Source organism: Sceloporus occidentalis, unplaced genomic scaffold (assembly GCF_023333645.1).
Source record: "Sceloporus occidentalis isolate IW3139 unplaced genomic scaffold, rSceOcc1.0.p SCAF_4, whole genome shotgun sequence".
Classification (NCBI taxonomy): domain Eukaryota; kingdom Metazoa; phylum Chordata; class Lepidosauria; order Squamata; family Phrynosomatidae; genus Sceloporus; species Sceloporus occidentalis.
This window is the reverse complement of record NW_028316984.1, coordinates 39,013,639-39,032,045: the sequence shown is the minus strand read 5'-3', so window position 1 is coordinate 39,032,045 and position 18,407 is coordinate 39,013,639. Positions and strand designations below refer to the sequence as shown.

The window sequence follows — 18,407 nt, the reverse complement described above, 5'->3', positions numbered from 1 at the left end:
GATTTGATGATGGATTTCTTTTCAATAACAGAATCTGTCCAATGCAAAAAAGACTTGGGAGGTGCTACTGAGCCATGTGATCAGTGAACTCTCTAAAGGGAAGATCTATGAGCAAGAGGAAACAGAAGATCCAGCCATGGTATAGTTTATATATTTGGATGTGTCAGTCATATGTTATTGTAATGCTAACTATCTGATTGTGTTAGGGCCTAAATACACTAAAGGCACCCATCATCTTGAAAGCTATTTATTTGTTTCATTTTTATGCTATATTTCTCCTAGAAGGGGCCCAAGGTTGCTCACATATAAAAATATTTGAAAAAAACAACAATAAAGTGTAAAACAATTAAAATAATCTAAGAGCAGAATAAAATCACATAAAAATATACAAAAGTTAAAAGCATGACTAAAATACACTCACTCCTTAAAAACCACCCTAATATGATAATATTCTCAAATGCCTACTTAAATAAAAATGTCTTGGCTTGCTAATGAAAAGCAAGCAGGGAGCAGGCCAGCCTAGCTTTCCATGGAAGGGCATCCCAGAGGGTGGGAGCAGCCACTGAGAATGTGCTCTCCCGTGTCCTCACCAAGTGAGCCTGCAATAGTGATGGGACCAAGAGAAAACCTTTCCCCAAAAATCTTAGTGTTCTGGCAGGTTGATATGAGGAGATACAGTTCTTCAAATAATATGAACCTAAGCTGTATAGGGCTTTAAAAGTCATGACCAGAGCTAAGCAGAACCAGCTCTGGTTTGTGCTTGGATGGGAGACTGTCAAGGAATACCAGTGCTGTGGGCTACATTTTAAAATATTTTTAACATTTTTATCTTTTTAATTGTATTCTATTCTTTTAACATGTAACACGCTTTAATATTGTAATCATTTAATCCTGTTTTAATGTACTATTTTTGTATGCTTTTAATTGTACTATTTTTTAATGTGAGCTGCCCTGAGTCCCAGTTTGGGGAAAGGGAGGGATATAAACAAACAATTTCAGAGGAAGAAACTAGCAAAATCACCTCTGAGAATACCTTGCCTAAGAAGACCCTATGAAAATTGTGGGGTTACTGTAAGTTGGCAGGTGGCTTGAAAACAATACACATACCTGATTGTTAAGTCTGTCTTTCTCTTTATCCACCAGTAGAACTACTGAATAGAATTATGGATTCTTCCCGAGTAAAATCCCACTAATTGAGGTTTACTATTGGTTTTTGTTTTGTTTTGTTTTTTGACACTAATTTAGGACAGCACTAGTGCTTGGTGCCCACAGTCCATAGAGATTTACTTGCAGCAATTCTGCCTACCTTTTCTCAGGATCACTAGCCTTCTTCAGCACCATCTCTTTGGAGGGGAGCTACCCAGCTGTCAGGTATTATGAAAACCTAATTTGTTATATCTGTCATGGTGATATAGTGTATATTAAGCTACTATGCCAAGTCTTCTTCTTGTGTCTGGGAAATTCATATATGCAAAAAATTGTGTAAACATCTTAAAGATATGTCACAGAGATGCAAGCATTAACCATAGCACAATGAGCTATGATCTTGTGCTGGATGTATATGCATAATGAAGAGAAAGTTTTATACTGAAACTGAAAACGTTGTTCTTCATGAGATACATCATAATGGATAATTGTCTTTTACTACTTCCTTGTTTGGCTTCCATTCTGAAAGTAACTCCTTTTATGATTAATAGGAAGGTGAAGAGTTTACTGTTCTTGCCAACTGCCTGGGCTTGTTATCATCTTTTCAATCATCGCAGTTCTCTAGTGCCTCTTGTCTTGATTGGTCTGTGCCAGCCTTTGACATAATATCCCAGTGGTGCTCAGAATTGGTTTCATTCTCAAACAACCATACAAAACAAGTAAAGGTAGGTAAATAACACTGCCACATCCTAGTACATTGTTTCAGACCACAAGTTATACTGCACTATTGGCCAATGTTTGCCCCTTTAGATTTAATCCTGTTTAAATGTAAGAAATTCTTTTCAAATGTGTGCAGGTAGTTATATTCTAGCAAACTGGTTATCATTTAGCTGTGGTATTAAATTTTTCTTCATCAGCAAATAGTGTATTTGTTAAAAACATATTTGATGTGGAATGGCTGTTTAACTTTGGCTCACACATTACAACTGTTGTAATTACTCAAAGCAAAGAGAGAATAACTAATATTAAACATTGTCAGAAAATAAAGATACAAGTATTATATTATGAATGCATCTTCAGGAAACTGAATATATGATTTCATAGCCTTGGATAGTGTGTAAAAATGAAAAAAATAGAAATTGCTCTGCAGTTTTCAAGATTTTCAAACTTTCTCCCCACAAAGCCATTTCTTTATTAATTATTCAAACTGCAATAGGATCCTCATGATTTGTAGAGGATTCACAGGTGTGGTCTTATGTGCATTCTTCATTCTCACAGGGTACTAGGCAGGCATGTTGAGGCTAGATGTCACCCTGTTTCCCTGGAAAATACAGCCTAGAATATACTCAAAGGTGGTAGCTTTGCAACTGACAAGTTCCTTAGGATGAGTCAGGGTGGAGATCCAGACCTTACTAGGCTAGATGAGGTTGGAAGGTGGAGATTTTCCCTGATGGATCTTGAATTATCAGAAAAATGTGTGGCCAGTTGCAAATGACTAATGATGTATTCTCCTCTTTGTTGATTTTGTTTATTTGCTTATTTGTTGTTGTTAACCGCCTTCAAGTTGATCTCATCATGACCCTGTGTGTGAGACATCTCCAAGATTCTCTATCTTCTGCTACAGTGCACCCGCATCATATGCGGGTGTGCCATACGCGGCTTCCAGCATATGCTGGAAGCCTGTACTGGAAGGAGCCTCGGGCACGCCGTGGGCATGAGCCCCATTACTTCTAATGGGGCTCCAACATACACTTTTTTTCTTTATGCAGGGAGAGGTCTGGAATGGATCCCCTGTGTAAAGAAAGGGCGCACTGTACTTAGTTCCTGTAAATTCACATCTGTGACCTTCTCAATAGAATCCATCCATCTAGCATGCAACCTTCCTCTCCTACTTCCCTCTACTGTCCTAGCATTACTTTCTTTTCCAGTGAGTTGTGGCTTCTCATGATGTGGCCAAAGTGTGAGAGCCACAGTTTAGTCACCTTGGCTTCCAGGGAGATTTCGGGCTTGATTTGCTTTAGTAGCCATTTGTTTGTCTTTTTGGCTATGTACAGTCTCCTCAGTACTCTTCTCCAGCAGCACATCTCAAATGAATTGATTTTCTTTTCACCCACTTTCTTGATTGCCCAGCTCTCACTTCCATACATGGTTATAGAGAATACAATGGCTTGAATGATTCTAATTTTCATGCATAGTTGTATATCTTTGTTCAATAGGATCTTTTCTAGTTCTTTCATAGCTCCCTTCCCCATTCTTAATCTTCTTCTAATTTCTTGACTACAGTCCCCATTCTGATCAATGTTTGATCCAAGGTATGGGAACTCTTTTACTGTTTCTATTTCTTCATTGTCTAGGGTGAATTTATGTAGATCCTCCGTGATCATTATTTTTGTTTTCTTCATGTTCAGCAATAAGTTTGCCTTTACACTTTCTGCCTTGATCTTCCTTAGCAGTTGTTCTAGATCTGTGATGTTTTCAGCTAGTAGTATGGTCTTGTCTGCATATATTAGATTGTTGATATTCCTTCCTCCTATTTTCACTCCTTCTTTTCTTGTGTCCAAGCCTGCTCTTTGTATAATATTTTCTGTATATAAGTTGAACAGATAGGGTGAAATAATGCTGCCTTGTCTGATCCCTTTGGCAACTGGGAAGCATTCTGTTTCTCTGTATTCTATTGAACGGTAGCTTCTTGTCCAAAGTACAGATTCCTCATGAGGACTATCAAATGTAGCAACATTTTCATGTCTTTAAGGGCATTCATGATCTATGCTGTCAAAGGCTTTGTGTTTCTATAAAACACATGCTGATTTTCTTTTGGAATTTCTTGGTGCACTCCATTAGACATCATATATTTACAGTGTGGTTCCTAGTGCCTTTTTCTTTCCTGAACTACTAATCAGCTATTATCCCTAACAAAACTAATTAATATAAGGTTAGTTTTTGAAAGAAACTACATGAAGCTTAAAGCATAATTCAAAACCTATGAATTCCTAATAGGTAGATACAATCTCTGGTACAGCAGAAATTAAGTCCATTCCATCTTCTACATGACATCCCTTCAGATATTTAAAGATGGATATCATATCTCTGAGACCTTTCGTCTCCAGGCTAAATGTACCCAGCTTCCTAAGCCAGACCTTTCATTATCTTGGTCACCCTCCTCTGGACACATTGCAGCTTCTCAATATCCTCTTTGAACTGTCGTATTCTAGAACTGGTATTCTAGGTGATAGCCAGCTAAAGACAGTTAGACGAGAGAGAGAAGACAGGCAGAATATATGAGTATTTTAATATGGTTTCCTTTTTTCTCCCTCTTTTCAGATTTTACTTATACAGGAACCCAAATGGGACTTACCACGCCTCCTCCAACTGCCTGAAAATTACAATACTATTTTCCAATACTATCACAGAAAAAGTTGCTCAGTCTGTTCCAAGGTTCCTAAAGATCCTGCTGTTTGTCTGGTTTGTGGCACTTTTGTGTGTTTGAAAGGACTTTGCTGCAAGCAACAGAGCTACTGTGAATGTGTTTTGGTAAGATATAATTGATAACAGTAGACAAAAAAAATGCTATGGAAAGGAAATGTTTCTAAGAATGCTTGTCATTGATTGCTGAGATCCAGTAATCCCAGCAGACCCCTGTGATGCAGATGATGCAGTATGCACACAGTGTCTCTCCTTCCAGTCCTCTTGTAATTCTTTCTCATTTAGTGAAGTGTAGTGGAGGAATGCTTCTAAGATGATCATGGGCACAGGTGGTCTGCAGAGCTGCTCCATCCATTGAATGGAAGGAAAATGCTTGTGCACAAACTATGCAGGAAGGGCTCTGGTGCCAGGGAAACTTTTGTGTTATAATGTAGGCCTGGTACAGACCGGCGCCTTGTGCTGGCCTGAGGGCAAAAGTAGGGCTCAGGAGAGCAGAGCGTCAGCACGTGCCTGAGTACTGCTGTGCACCATGGGCGCAATCTCTGCATGTCACCATTTTTACGGCGTACACAATGACAACATGACTTGTGTCACGTCCAAGCGGCGCGCGCACAAGGGACCTCACAGTGCCGTTTCAGGACACTTAAGGCGCCTTGGCAGCGGCGGGGAAAAAAGCTATGTCATGCCTCCTTTTTCCCAGCACATCGTTTCCATGCTGTTGGCACGGCCACAATCCGGGGGAGGTTGGCACGGCCATAATCCGGGGGGAGAAAGGGGCGGCCTCTGTCCACCCCTTTCTCCGAATCTGTATAGGCCTTTAGTTTCTTTTTATATTAATATTTTCATATGTATTAATTTTTGTCACAATTCTGGAAAGATTGCCAAAAAACTTCCAGAATTGTGACAAAAATTAATACAAATATTTAAATTCAGATACTGGGTTTGAAGGTCCAGGGAGATTCATTTTAACTCTTAGCTCCAGTTTCATTGTCCAAATCATGTACCACCACTGCAAGATGTAGTTTAGCATGGGAAGGTTCTCTTGTTGAAACTTCTGGGAGTATCCCTCCTGTGTCAAAGAGCTTTGGGGGAATAATTCTGAATTCAGTTACCTTTCTCTACAATCTCACTCTTGAGCATGTCCCGCATTAGCTGGAATTTACAGTTTCATAAAAATATTCATACACTTCCATGTGAAAAAGAGAGGCTTAATTTTTAATTTGTTTTTAATATTATGCAATTATATGTTGGAAGCAAAATAGACATATATTTGTTACAAAGTCATTAACAAGAATTTTTATCCACTTCTCTCACCTTTTCTAAAATAAAACCTCAGCACTCACAAAACTGTGGTGCTGGAACAGGCATATTCCTTTTGATCAACGCATCTGTAATCATCATAATTCGTGGTCTTCGTTTTTGCCTTTGGGGTTCTGTGTACTTAGATGCACATGGTGAAGAAGACAGAGATCTCAGGTAAGATTTTTAAAGACAGGTAACTTTGCAGTCACGCCTATTCTAGCTATACTCTAAGTTTAAACTGAGCCTTTTTCACTTTAACAGTACAGTCCTATAACAAGACTTCGAGTAAACAGGAAGAGATAGTGGTATGTCCAAGTACCATTTCCTTCATGAAAAACTTGTGATCTAAGAGGACTAGGGTTTTATCTAGGGGGAGGAAGAAAATGTGTGCATGGGTGATACACTTGGCTCCTTTGCAAGGAAAGTTCAGGAATGGTGGAGGAGTGGGTCTCTGGGACTCCAAATGCTATTACATTACAGCTTCCAGCATCCCTGACCATTGGCCATGCTAGTTGGAGCCAGTGGAAGTTTAAGCTCAGTGAAATCTGATAACCAAACCTCCCCGCCTCTGATTTAAAGTGGCTCTCAAAGTCAGTCAACCTGACCAGTCCTTTGATCCATAGGGTCTTGATCTGAGTGGACAGTTCAGGATTCCTTCCTGTCTTGTAGAGCATTTGAACATAGTGCAGATGGTTAAAACAGCAAATAATTTTGGTCCAGCTTTCACTGCTTGTATAGATTGCTAATTTGCTTTTATCTTACTTTTTCTTGTAGGCGTGGCAAACCTCTCTATATATGTAAAGAAAGATACAAAGTGCTTGAACAGCAATGGGTATCACATACCTTTGATCACATCAATAAAAGATGGGGACCACATTATAATGGTTTGTAGATCACCAGCCAGCATTGCACCATCACATCGCCTTTGTTTTGAATGCTATCTGATGGGCTGTAGCTTCAAGCAAATGAAAACTGAGTTTCCTCACTGTGGAAAGCTTGAAGCCCAGCTATATTTTATGAAGCCCTCTTTTAGGAGCTGGTCATAAGAAGTTTAATAATTAAAAATGCAAAGCAATTAGTCCTTCTAATTTGAGTGAAGAATCTAAATTTATTTGATAGTCGTTGCTTTCTAATCCACTAATAACAAGCACAAATTGTACTTTAAAAATCCCCTAAATGGGTATTGAGTGTTTTATTTTTCACTGATTGGGTTCGTTTATGCTGAAGCACTGTATATGTGTGTGGTACACCTGCTATACTGCTTTTTTTTTCTTTGCCTTTCTTTGTATTGCTTTAAGATTTTGCTTGATATATATCTGTAAGTACAAAAGAGTTGTGACACTTTTTGATCTGTGAGATTGTACAGAAATGGTCTAAAGGATTTTAGAGTATATTTCGCTTATTGCCAGAGAGCTATTGAAATAGTTTCAGGCATTGCTGAAAACTTTATTCATTCTCAGGAATTTCATAGATATACTCCAGAGATTAGTGAAATAGCTGTAAAATAGATAGCTTGCTGCTTTTAATGTAATACAATACATACAGAGTATTCTGTCTGACATTTCAGTTAGCTTTATTTACTAGTAAATACTAACAAATCAATTTTACTGTTGGCGTATATACAACATTTGTAAAATGCCCAAAATGGTACATTGTAAACCAAACCAAGCATGTCACGTCTCATTTCCACCTAGCTGTACATGTCAGTGTGGTGGGCAGGGTGTGTGTGTGTGTGTGTGTGTGTGTGTGTGTGTGAAAGACATGCTGGATACTCTGCAAATGAGACTAATTTGGGAATGTCTGTGAGTTGAAGCATTTTTTTTCTATTGTATGTATAGAGTAATCACTGCCCTTTCTGCTTAAATTCCTTTAATAGGGAAATAGGGAGGGGAGTTAAATTGTATGGTGCCTGATTACCCCCTCCTCCTTTTTTGCATCGTACATGAAAAATATATCTTCACAACTTTCCTCGAATCCTCATGGAGCATCCCAAGAGCCTGTTGTTAACAGATGAAATTCTTTTGGCTTGGCAGAAATTAGGGAGTAGTGGGCAGGCTGAGTCAAGCCCTTTGCTGCCCTTCTCATACACTCACATGAAATACTCGGCTTGATCACATTGAGTCATGCTCTGAATCCAGCTGATTACGCCCCCAGGCTAGAAACATGTCTACAGAGGTCTGCTTCCACTATTGAGGACTGTAGTAAGTTGAAGGCACTTGGGACAAGAGAACTTTGAAACGGCACCACAATGGGCACCTTTATAGGAAAACACCACAGGCAGAGAAAATTATCCAGTAGTCCTAATACATTACTGCCAATTTTTCCCTTTCCTTTTTCATAATCAGACATGTGCTTACTGTTTCAAAGAGTGATGTCATTTCTGATACTTTACCTACTTGTAGTTTTTGCTGTAAAGTTTTTATCTCTGGACTGATTTTAAAAATGCTGTAGTTATAAAATAGATTGAAAGCTGTTTTCTGTTCAAAGTTGTGATAGGAAAGCAGCTGCTGCAAATTGTGTACAAAGTAATATGAAGAAAATGGCAATGTTCAATAAAAAGCCTCATTAGCCCACTAGTTTTTACAAAAACATCAAATAAAATATATGGTTGTTATTTGCAGTTTTATATATTTGGAATCTTCCTTGACGCCTACAGTTTCTTCCACTAAACATTTTCCTTCCCTAAAAACATTGTTACATTTTAATATGTATCATATAGGCAACATATAATTTTACATTGCTCATTTCTGAATATCGTGCCATTTTTAGGCAAAGTGGACAAGAAGAAATATTCTTGACATCTCCCAGCATAATACTATCACAGGGTGCTTGAATTTGACTGCTCTGTGTAGTTTTAAATTTCACAAGAAATAATGTCTTTACAAATGGAATAAAATGTGTTATTTAAAGTGGATTTTTTTTTAAAAAAATGTGTATATGGGTGTGAAGTAAAATTATTAGCCTTAACTTTCAGATCTTTGTATTTCACGGTGTTCATTTTGATACTGGTGAATTAGTCACTGGTCAGTTTTTTAAAAAGAAAAGAGAAGGCACTTGTTTGAAAATCCTACTTGAAAAGCACCTGCATGCTGCTGGACTAGAAGTTTGATTAATCTCATACATTTTTGAAAATCTGCTTTATTAGGCTTACTTTGAAAAATAACAGGTCCAAACTATAATTGGGTGTGTGCGTGTGCGCGCGCATGTATGTGTTCTGCTGCTGCTGCTATTCCTCCAATATACTGGTGTGGTATCTTGTATAAATGATCAATTAAGTACAGTACATTACTGTAGAAACAAAATCAGTCTGACACATCAAATGCAAAACTAGAAATACCGTAATCAATATTGTAAAATATGTTAATAAAAGTCTACTGTCATTACATACGTGTGTGGGCTCCTTTTGTTGTGTTAGGTTATTAACTTTACATGAAAAACAGTACACTATACTTGTAGCTTTTCCATGAAGTTAATTCCAGCAGTACCGTCAGGGCAAGACTTTGGGGTAGAAGTCCAGGGCACCACTCAGTAGAATGAACAGCAGGATCCCAAACTAGGCTGGCTTAAGTGTACAGGTTGAGTCTCCCTTTTCTGGAATTCCAAAATTGGAAATATTACAAAATTCATAGTGGTCCACATGAGTGCTATGGTGGTGACAGCTTTGTTTTCTGATGATTCAGTGTACACAAACTTTTTTTTTCATACACAAAATTATTTAATGTACCTTTTTGTATGGTTTTAATTGTACTGTTTTTTAATATTGTAAGCTGCTCAGAGTCCCAGTTTTGGGAAAAGGGTGGGATGTTGTTGATGTTATTTAAAATAATGTACATAAAATTACCTTCAGACTGTGTGTAAAAGGTGCATATGAAACAGAGGAGCCCTGGTGGCGCAGTGGTTAAATGCCTGTACTGCAGCCATTCACTCAAAACCACAAGGTTGCGAGTTCAAGACCAGCAAAAGGGCCCAAGCTCGACTCAGGCTTGCATCCTTCCGAGGAGGGAGCTAAAATGAGTACCCAGACTGTTGGGGGCAAATTAGCTTACTTGCTAATTAGCTTACTTGCTCTTCACCGCTATGATCTTTGGAATAGCGGTATATAAATAAAACAAATTATTATTATTATTATTATTATTAAGTGAATGTGTTTAGATTTGGGTCCCATCTCTGAGATACCTCATTATGTATATGCAAATATCCCAAAATCTGAAAACCTCCAAAATCTAAAAGACTTGTGGTCCCAAGCATTTCGGATAAGGGAGACTCAGCCTATAACAACATTCTCTGAACTCTTCCTCAGCAGTTCACTACCACCTCCCTCCCTCCTACACCAAACAGCTCCCAAATAACTAAAATGCCACCTGCAGACATTATTTTTTATCTCTAAAAATATAATGATCCATTTATCTTTACAGTTGGCCCTCTGTATCCATGAACTCTTTATCCATGGATTCAACTATCCATGGCTTGAAAATACTAAAAATTATATATAAATTCCAAAAAGCAAACCTTGATTTTGCCACTTTATACAAGGGACAACCTAACAACAACAACAACAATAATCAACTATTTATACCCTGCTCTTCAGCCAAGGCTATCAGAGCGGCTTATAATTTGTTAATTAGACATTTCCCTGCCCTCAGGCTTACAATCTAAAAAAGACAAGACATAAAAGGAGAAGAGAATGACAGTAGGGAAGGGGGAAAGTCCAGCAGATCTGCTTCCCTCAGAGGTCTGTTGGAGCTGGCTTGCCTTTCTCTCCTTGAAGATGGTGGATAAAGGGAGGGCCTTCTTTTCAGGTAATCCTGATGGAGCTGGCATTGCACTATGCCACTGTATTTAATGCTACTTGAGCATCCACAGATTTTGGTATCTACAGGGGGTCCTGGAACCAAACCCCAGCGGATACCAAGGGCCCACTATATTTTGATCTTATTCCTATTTCATCCTGTTCTCCAGTGACGCCTTCCTCTGTCTTAACTGACTCATTCATTTAACTAATTTAACTCATTCCCACAGACTTGAACCTCTGCTGCCTTTCTATATCTGGACATTAAGCAGCCAAGCTTCATCTTTTATATCCTTTCTTCTCAACTCACTTTCAGAGCAATCCAACAGATGTGATTGTCTGGCTCATGACCATTGTGACCGCTGATTGGCCGATGCAAGCTGATCTGGTATGACACCACTTTAACTGCCATGAGCCCTGATGCCACAACAAGCTACAAGTCCCAGAATTCCATAGCATTGAGCCATGCCAGTTAATGTAATGTCAAAACAGATTATTTCTGCAGTGCAGATGCAGCCAGAGCATCCTGGGAAGCTTCCAATCAGATACTAGAAGTGCCTGCACCACCACAGGTTGGTAGCTTCACTTTTTCAACACTGTATGTAGGTACACTAATCCCACATAAGTGGGTTGGCAGAGTTCTCTGTTTCATTGACTCTCAGTAGGATCTTGACCAGTATTTCAGGTGTGTGTGTGGGTGTTTATATGCCTTCAAGTTGCCTGTTGAGTTACAGCGACCCCATGAATGTCATAGGGCTTTTGTAGGAAAGGAATCCTCCAAGGTAATTTTAACAGTTCCCTCCTCTGAAATAGAGCCTGCAGTGCCTGGTATTTGTTGGCAGTCTCTCATCCAGAGCTGACCCTACTTAGTGTCCAATATCAGGTATGATCTGATGCCTTTAGAGTATTTAGGCCACTCCCATATTTCAGAGTAAATTGAATTTATTCTGGAATAATCTAGTATGAAATAGATTTAATTGAAAATAATACCCAGCAAATAAAATTGATTTTAATGAAAGAGTAATGTTAGTATATTCCACTTCTTCTTTTCTTTATTATAAAGATCTGTGGAATGATGATGAAAAGAGTAATAGTACAATTAATATGTGGTGTTTGCATCCATAAATGAGAAGCTATTAAAAATATTCCATTCATCAACCATGCTGTAAATTGCTCACATAAGAAAAGTAACTGCATAATATTTCTGACATTTTATAGCCTAACAATGTATGTTGGTGCATTCACTTTCTTTCTAAGGAAAGTCAGAAAATACAAATGCAGTATCACATTAAGATATGAAGATGAAGCTTAACATTTTAGAAAAACATGAATACTTGCTCAATATTTTGTGATAATTTAGTTGGTTCTAATAAAAATATTACCTGAGTTTGGATTTTGGATTTTTCCTACGGAGCAATACTGATTTTCTAAGGCGAGAATACAACCACTGGTCAGAGAGAATCCAATTGCTTTTCTTTAGTCGCTCTCTCTCTTCCTCTCTCCATAATTCTTCTCAACTGTCCTTTCCAGCATTCATTTCTGAACATTTTCCTCTTGAAGGGAAAGATCAGAGAATGATCATAAGGCCACAGTAAAGTATTCTTGTCTCTGGGAAAATTTGAAAGTTGCAAAGTTATTAAGGTTTCTGAATTCCCAATGAAAATCAAATTAAGCATCTACCATTTACTAATTTGTGTTTGATATTATTAACAACAACAAAATAATAATAGTCTGAAATGTAAGGGAAAGGTGTGTGCATTAAAATCCCCATTACATCTTAATGACTTTTGCTCAACCATTGGTTAATATGTTGTTTTCTGCTGTTGCTGACTAGACATCCAAAATTAAAAATGAACAGAAAAGTGAACATTTTCAAAGATGTAGTCATGTTAGTCTCTTGCAGCATATTAGAAGGAAGGGAAGGGGAGAAAAAAAAGAGGAAATGTGGCAGCACCTTTAAGACTAACTGCTTTTTATTCATTATGAGCTTTTGTGGATACAAATACACATCTTTGGATGCAGAGGGGTATGAAGGCTGCTGGTACAAAGCACGATGTTAACAGGATAAAGAAGCATAGTGGCTAGGAAGATGTTATCTGTGGATGGGCTGTATTTTCCTCAGGAAATCAGTTATAGTCTTCTTATAGTTCCATATGGCTGAGATTGTGTGATCTCTTGCTGATTCTCTCAGTTTGCGCATGATGCCAAAAGCATTCTAGGTAGAAATCCAATTCCATGTGCCAGCCTTCTGGAGGGGTCCATGTAGAATCCTTTTTTGGTAATGTTTGGAAACGTCTTACTATGTGTTGTTGCAGTGACCATTGCCATGTGGTGCAGACAACAATTTGTAAGCTGTTGTCCTGGCTGGTGTCATTCTCCCTGAAATATTCCTTGAGTTTTAACTAGCAGAAGAAATCCTTCAAGTCACCACAAAACTACATGTGTGTAGGTTTTGAGAGGCAGAAGGATAAGCCTTGTGAAAGGGCATTTCTCTGCCTGGCTTATTATGTGGCTGGAAAGGGTTACAATATTATTGTCCAAGTTGGTGGGGTGGGCCACTGGGACCTGTAGTATGCCCTTAGAAAATATTGGACAAGGGAAATGATTTGCATCTCTCTGAATCCTGATAGATTCTATCCCACTCCCATAACTGTATAAATGTACTTTATACCTGATGCCTTAATACCACTAGGCACTGCATCTGAAAAAGTGAGTTTGTAACCACAAAAGCTTGTGCTAAAATAAAACGTCTTAAATATATAGTCTTAAATATACTGCCACATTGATTTTTTTTCTCACCCTTCCTTCCTCCTTTTTATGGAAAAGTGTAAGTTTGCCTATGTGCCAGATAGCTCAGTCTGAATGCTGACATCTAGGCATGCATCATTAAATAAACCTTTGGTTTCAATTTACAAATGCCTGCCTCCATTTGTAAAACCCAAAGGGGAAAGTTTCAGTCTCCCCCCAGATGGCAGAACACTTGATAATATGTTGGGCATCAAAGTCAGAGCAGGCAGTAGTGCCCCACTTTTTTTTTTTTTTTTGCATTATACCCAGAGGATTAAAGGGTGATGAATTTACTTTGAGAGCAAAATAAATTTCCTTCAGGATGAAAACAATAATGATAAACAGGAAGCTTGCTGGGTTTTTACAGCACAGTTGGTTGAGGTGACTGGTTTAGGCTGCATCCACACTGCCAAAATAATCCAGGTTAACACCACTTTAACTGGCATGCCTCAGTGTTACGGAGTCCTGGGAACTGTAGTTTATTGTGGCACCAGAACTCTCTGACAGAAAAGGCTAAATGTCTCACAAAACTAGAAGTGAGCCATGACAGTTAAAGTGGTGTCAATCTGGATTATTTCTGCAGTGCAGATGCAGCCTTAGGTTTGCTTAAGTATAGGGCAGATGCAAATATTCAGGAAATAATGAGAAAAAATGTACAACCTTTTCAGCCAGAGCTGAACTTTCAAAGAATTTTATTTCTTTGAAAGGGTACCACTTCTCTGTATTATACTTATATGTCATTAAAGATTTCCAGAAAAGGGTATATGGAAGCACAATCAGTTCTTATATGCTTAATATACACTGGATTTGATTAGAATTTGGGCATGAATCCTTCCTGTCTTGTGCTTACACACTGGAATTATCTAGTTCAATGCATCCCCATGATTTTAAATAGTTATAGTGGTGCAGTTTTTAGTATCTCTTTTAAAGCTTTAAAATAGTATTTGTCAATCATTTGTCATACAAACAAAACCTGACCAGCACTTTACAGATCAGATATTGTGGCAGCAGGTATAACTAGGCACACGCAACCCTTGCTGCCCTTGCAATGACCTTCACTGAGATAATGATAAAAATTTGTCATTTCCAGAGAAGCCTACCTTTGCTTCCAATGTTATTAACAAAATTAAAGAAGTCAAGAAATCTGCGCTGCACTTATTCCCATCAAGACTGTCAACCTAGCAGAGGGGTGATTTTTAACAATTTGCATACTTGAGTGAGCTACAGAAAAGAGGGCGAAATGCATGCGGGGTCTATCAAAAGGCTGTGGCCAAAATCAATATTGAACACGGCAGTTTTTGCAGGCAAAGGAGGAGGAGCGTCTTACTCCTATCTGCGGATATTAATTAGAAACAACAAATTACTTTTTGTTAATTTCTGCCCTTTCATCCTTCAGCTTTGCAGATCGCTCCATTGTTATATTTGGTGCAGCGCGTGTGTATAATTTCTTTTCTGGTGCCAAAAATGGAATGCTACAGCCATGAATACCAAAGAGTGGTTGTCATGACAACTATAAATGGGAACAGGCTGGCCCAGTTTAGGTGATTTACCTTTCTAAGCCCTCTGGGCAGCATCGATGGCCTTGGACACTAAACAAGTGACTGGAATTGGTTGCCTGAAGCTCACCCCTCCACCCCTTACATCACCCCTGTGTATTATTTTTGACTATCCAAGAATAGTTTAATACCTACTTAAAACATTTTTTAGTAATGAAGTCTCTTGTTGATCCAGTCCCACCTCTCTCCTGACGAGCTTCATTTGTGAATATTGGCGATTATTTCTTAATCCTTTTCAAGGGCATGAAATGGTGTCCTTCACCGTATAAGACCATCTCTGCATTCATTGCCTTAATTGCTGTGTGTTGCTGCTAAGGCAGAGAAGAAACATGGCTCAAAGTGAAAAGGATTCAGAACTGAGTTTGAGCAGGAAAGGCAACTTCCAGAAGCTGAGGAGAAGGAATACCAACCAGCTAAAAGTTTCAAGGTCTGCTATGGTTGCTACCACCTTCCTCTTCCTGAGTCAGTCCAGGAGAGGAGAGAAGTTTGCTTAATAGTTCCCAGACTTTGGTTCTCCAAGTGTTTTTGGACTTCAACTCCCAGAACCCCCAGCCTGCTTGGCCTTCATTCAGGAATTCTGGGAGCTGAAGTCCAAAACATCTGGAGGGCCAAGGTCTGGGAACGACTGATCTAGAGTCTTCACTATGTTATGAACCCATCTTGTTCTTAGGCTCAGACCCAGAAGGAGACAAGCAGAGGAAGATATAAGAGGGGTCCTCGTTGCTCACTGGCACTATCACTCATTTGCCATGTCCTCTCATCAATGTCCAAGTGAGTATCTTCCATTAATGCTTTAACCCTCATGCACTAGGAGGGGATGTTTTAGTTTTACAGAATCAGGTGGAACCAGATCTTCAAGGGAGGCCTTCTATAACATTGTCACCTGCACAGCTATAAACAATGGTCTAAATCAATGCTTCCCAAATTTTGGTCCTCCAGATGTTTTGAACTTCAGCTCCTATAATTCTTGACTGTTGGCCAAGTTGGCTGGGGCTTCTGGGACCTGAAAACCAAAACAAATGGAGAACAAAAGGTTGGGAACCACTAGTCTAAGGCCAGCACTGACTGTCCAAGAGAGTAGATCCATTAAAACAAATGCTGAATGGGAAACCAACATTTATGTACATCCTGTGGCTTCATTTAGTTAGGCTTATGCTTCCAAATTTCAGGCACTCACTATACATTTTCTCTCCATAAAGAAAAACCAGTTGGAAAAAAACATGTCATGACCAATCTATTGCTTTTTGCCATTGGGACTGTTTTCTCTGGGTGTAACATAATGGAACAGCTAGCGTAGTGGTTTGAACATTGGACTACACCTCAGGAGATCAGGGTTTGAATCCTCACTCAGCCATGCTAACTCACTGTGTGACCTTGAGTGAATCTCAGCTGCAAAAGGAGGCAATGGCAAATCTCCTCTGAACCAATCTTGCAAAGAAAATCCTGTGGTAGGGTCACCTTAGGGGTTACCAAAAGTTGGAAACAAGATGAAGACACACAACAACATTTATTTATCCAGCTTTTGGTTTGAACATAAATATAAGAATAGCACAATCCAGAGATAAATTCTAAAAGACTGTTCTAACAAAATTGTTATCTATAGCATCATAGATTGACACAATTGAGTCAAAAGAAGATAGACGATGAGGGAAGAAGTATACGAGAGGAATAGATCTAGAAGGCACCAAATGAGATTCATAAAAGTTCTCACCCTGACAGACTTGTCAGACCATGGATTTCATGAATGCAGTTCAACTGAGCTCTTCCCAATTTCACAAAAGGGATCCAGTCACAACTGCTGACAATGTTCACTGCCAAGGCCAAGGAGCTCCTCTGTCCACTGGACAATTCTGCTGATGTCTTGCTTTTCCAGGTTTGTGATAATATTTGTTTAGTGATCAGAAGGACACACATCTTCACTCTCCCAAGCTCCAAGAGGCAGAAGAAAGACGTCAATTGTTATTGAGAAACTTGATTCAGCTGTAAATGCTGGCAGCAGCCCAAGAAAAAAAGCAGGATGGGAGGAGAAAAGGATGAGAAGCAGAAAAAATTTAGTTTTCACAAAGTCACCTCAAGGAAGCCTCCAGTAATGTTGAGAGAAGCTGTGACAATTTTTCTCCTTGGCTGGTGTAAGGACAGTCTAAGTTACTGCACTAGCTTCATCATCCAGAGAAAATGGATTTGTGGTAAGTACATTCTAGTAAGTAAAACTTAGTTTGCACATTACCTGGAATGAATGTTCAAGTACAGGGAAAACACAGTGGCTCAGACGAAAGGAACATGAGTTGCATGCCAAAGGTCCAGGCTGAATCTTTGGCAACTCTGGGGCGGGCTGAGAAAGACTCCTGTCTCAAATGCTGGCAGGTCTACCAACCAAAGTAGAGCAAGCCATGAGAAGACAACCCCATGAGATGATGTGGACTTTGGGGAAGTTATTATAGTTTTATTCATTTATTTCCCACCTTCTCCCCAATACAGAGACTCAAGGTGACTTACAAATTAACATGCAGAAGCTGCACTCTAAACAACAAACATGTTTATTTCTGTGTGAAGTTGAAAGCTTTCATGGCTGGCATCCATAGTTTTTTGTGGGTTTTTCGAGCTATATGGCCATGTTCTAGAAGAGTTTATTCCTGACATTTCATCAGCATCTGTGGCTGGCATCTTCAGAGAATGCTGGTATGGATGTGAGTGGGGTGTATATATGTATGTGTATGTGTGTGTGTATATATACACACACACACACACACACACACACACACACACACACTATGCGATTCTAGGTTGGGAGGAGTGATGCAGGGGACACAGGAGGGTGGGAGTGTGTGCAAGGATGGTGCATGGAGAAGAACAAGGGGAGGGCCTGACCGTATGTCACCCCCCCCCTTCTGGGCTATCACCCAGTGCAGGCTGCACCACCGCACCCCCTAGTGATGCCACTGTTGAAAATGCTGCCCATGTCCCTTGGGGGTATACTTTACCCACCCTGCTATAAAAAATAACCATGAATATACCCTTGGAGGAGAGCAGAGTGGTGTAGTGGTTTGAATGTTGGACTAGAACCCTGGAGATGAGTGTCATGGGCCAGGAGTTCTACAACTGGGACCTAGAGGAAGAGTCTGATGGGGAGGCCAAAGAAGGGACCCAGGCAAGTCTCCCAGACAAGGAATGGCCTGCAGCTCTCCCTGTTGAAGAGCCTCAGCCAGCTCATCCTGTTGAAGTGCAGCCTGAGCCAGCAGGACAAAGGCAAGACTCGCCTGCTGATGAGGCAGAGGACACAGCTGAGGTCCTAGGCCCACAATTGAGGAGGAGCGACAAAAGGATATAACAAAAGATAGAAACATGGCACTCGATCAGTCTGTGGACCAAGCAGCAACAGGGAAGCTCTGATTAGGACCTACAGG

General features: G+C 39.5%; 1 protein-coding gene and 1 long non-coding RNA gene across 2 annotated transcripts in view; one reads left to right on the top strand and one right to left on the bottom strand.

Annotated features, from left to right (window-relative positions):
* The window catches only part of UBR3 (ubiquitin protein ligase E3 component n-recognin 3), a 111,704-nt gene extending 102,450 nt beyond the window's left edge, over positions 1-9,254 (top strand). The window contains exons 35-40 of the mRNA XM_089519782.1: positions 32-139; positions 1,246-1,371; positions 1,698-1,871; positions 4,468-4,677; positions 5,906-6,045; positions 6,646-9,254. Of these exons, the coding sequence (XP_089375908.1) occupies positions 32-139; positions 1,246-1,371; positions 1,698-1,871; positions 4,468-4,677; positions 5,906-6,045; positions 6,646-6,763 (876 nt within the window). The 3' untranslated portion in view covers positions 6,764-9,254. The remainder of the gene's footprint in view (positions 1-31; positions 140-1,245; positions 1,372-1,697; positions 1,872-4,467; positions 4,678-5,905; positions 6,046-6,645) is intronic.
* Positions 9,244-16,779, bottom strand: LOC149313776 (uncharacterized). The gene is made up of 4 exons (XR_016280860.1): positions 16,715-16,779; positions 15,139-15,314; positions 12,043-12,213; positions 9,244-9,462 (listed from the first exon to the last, which is right to left on the bottom strand). It is a non-coding gene; the product is annotated as an uncharacterized LOC149313776 (long non-coding RNA).
* Positions 16,780-18,407: the final 1,628 nt, after the last annotated feature.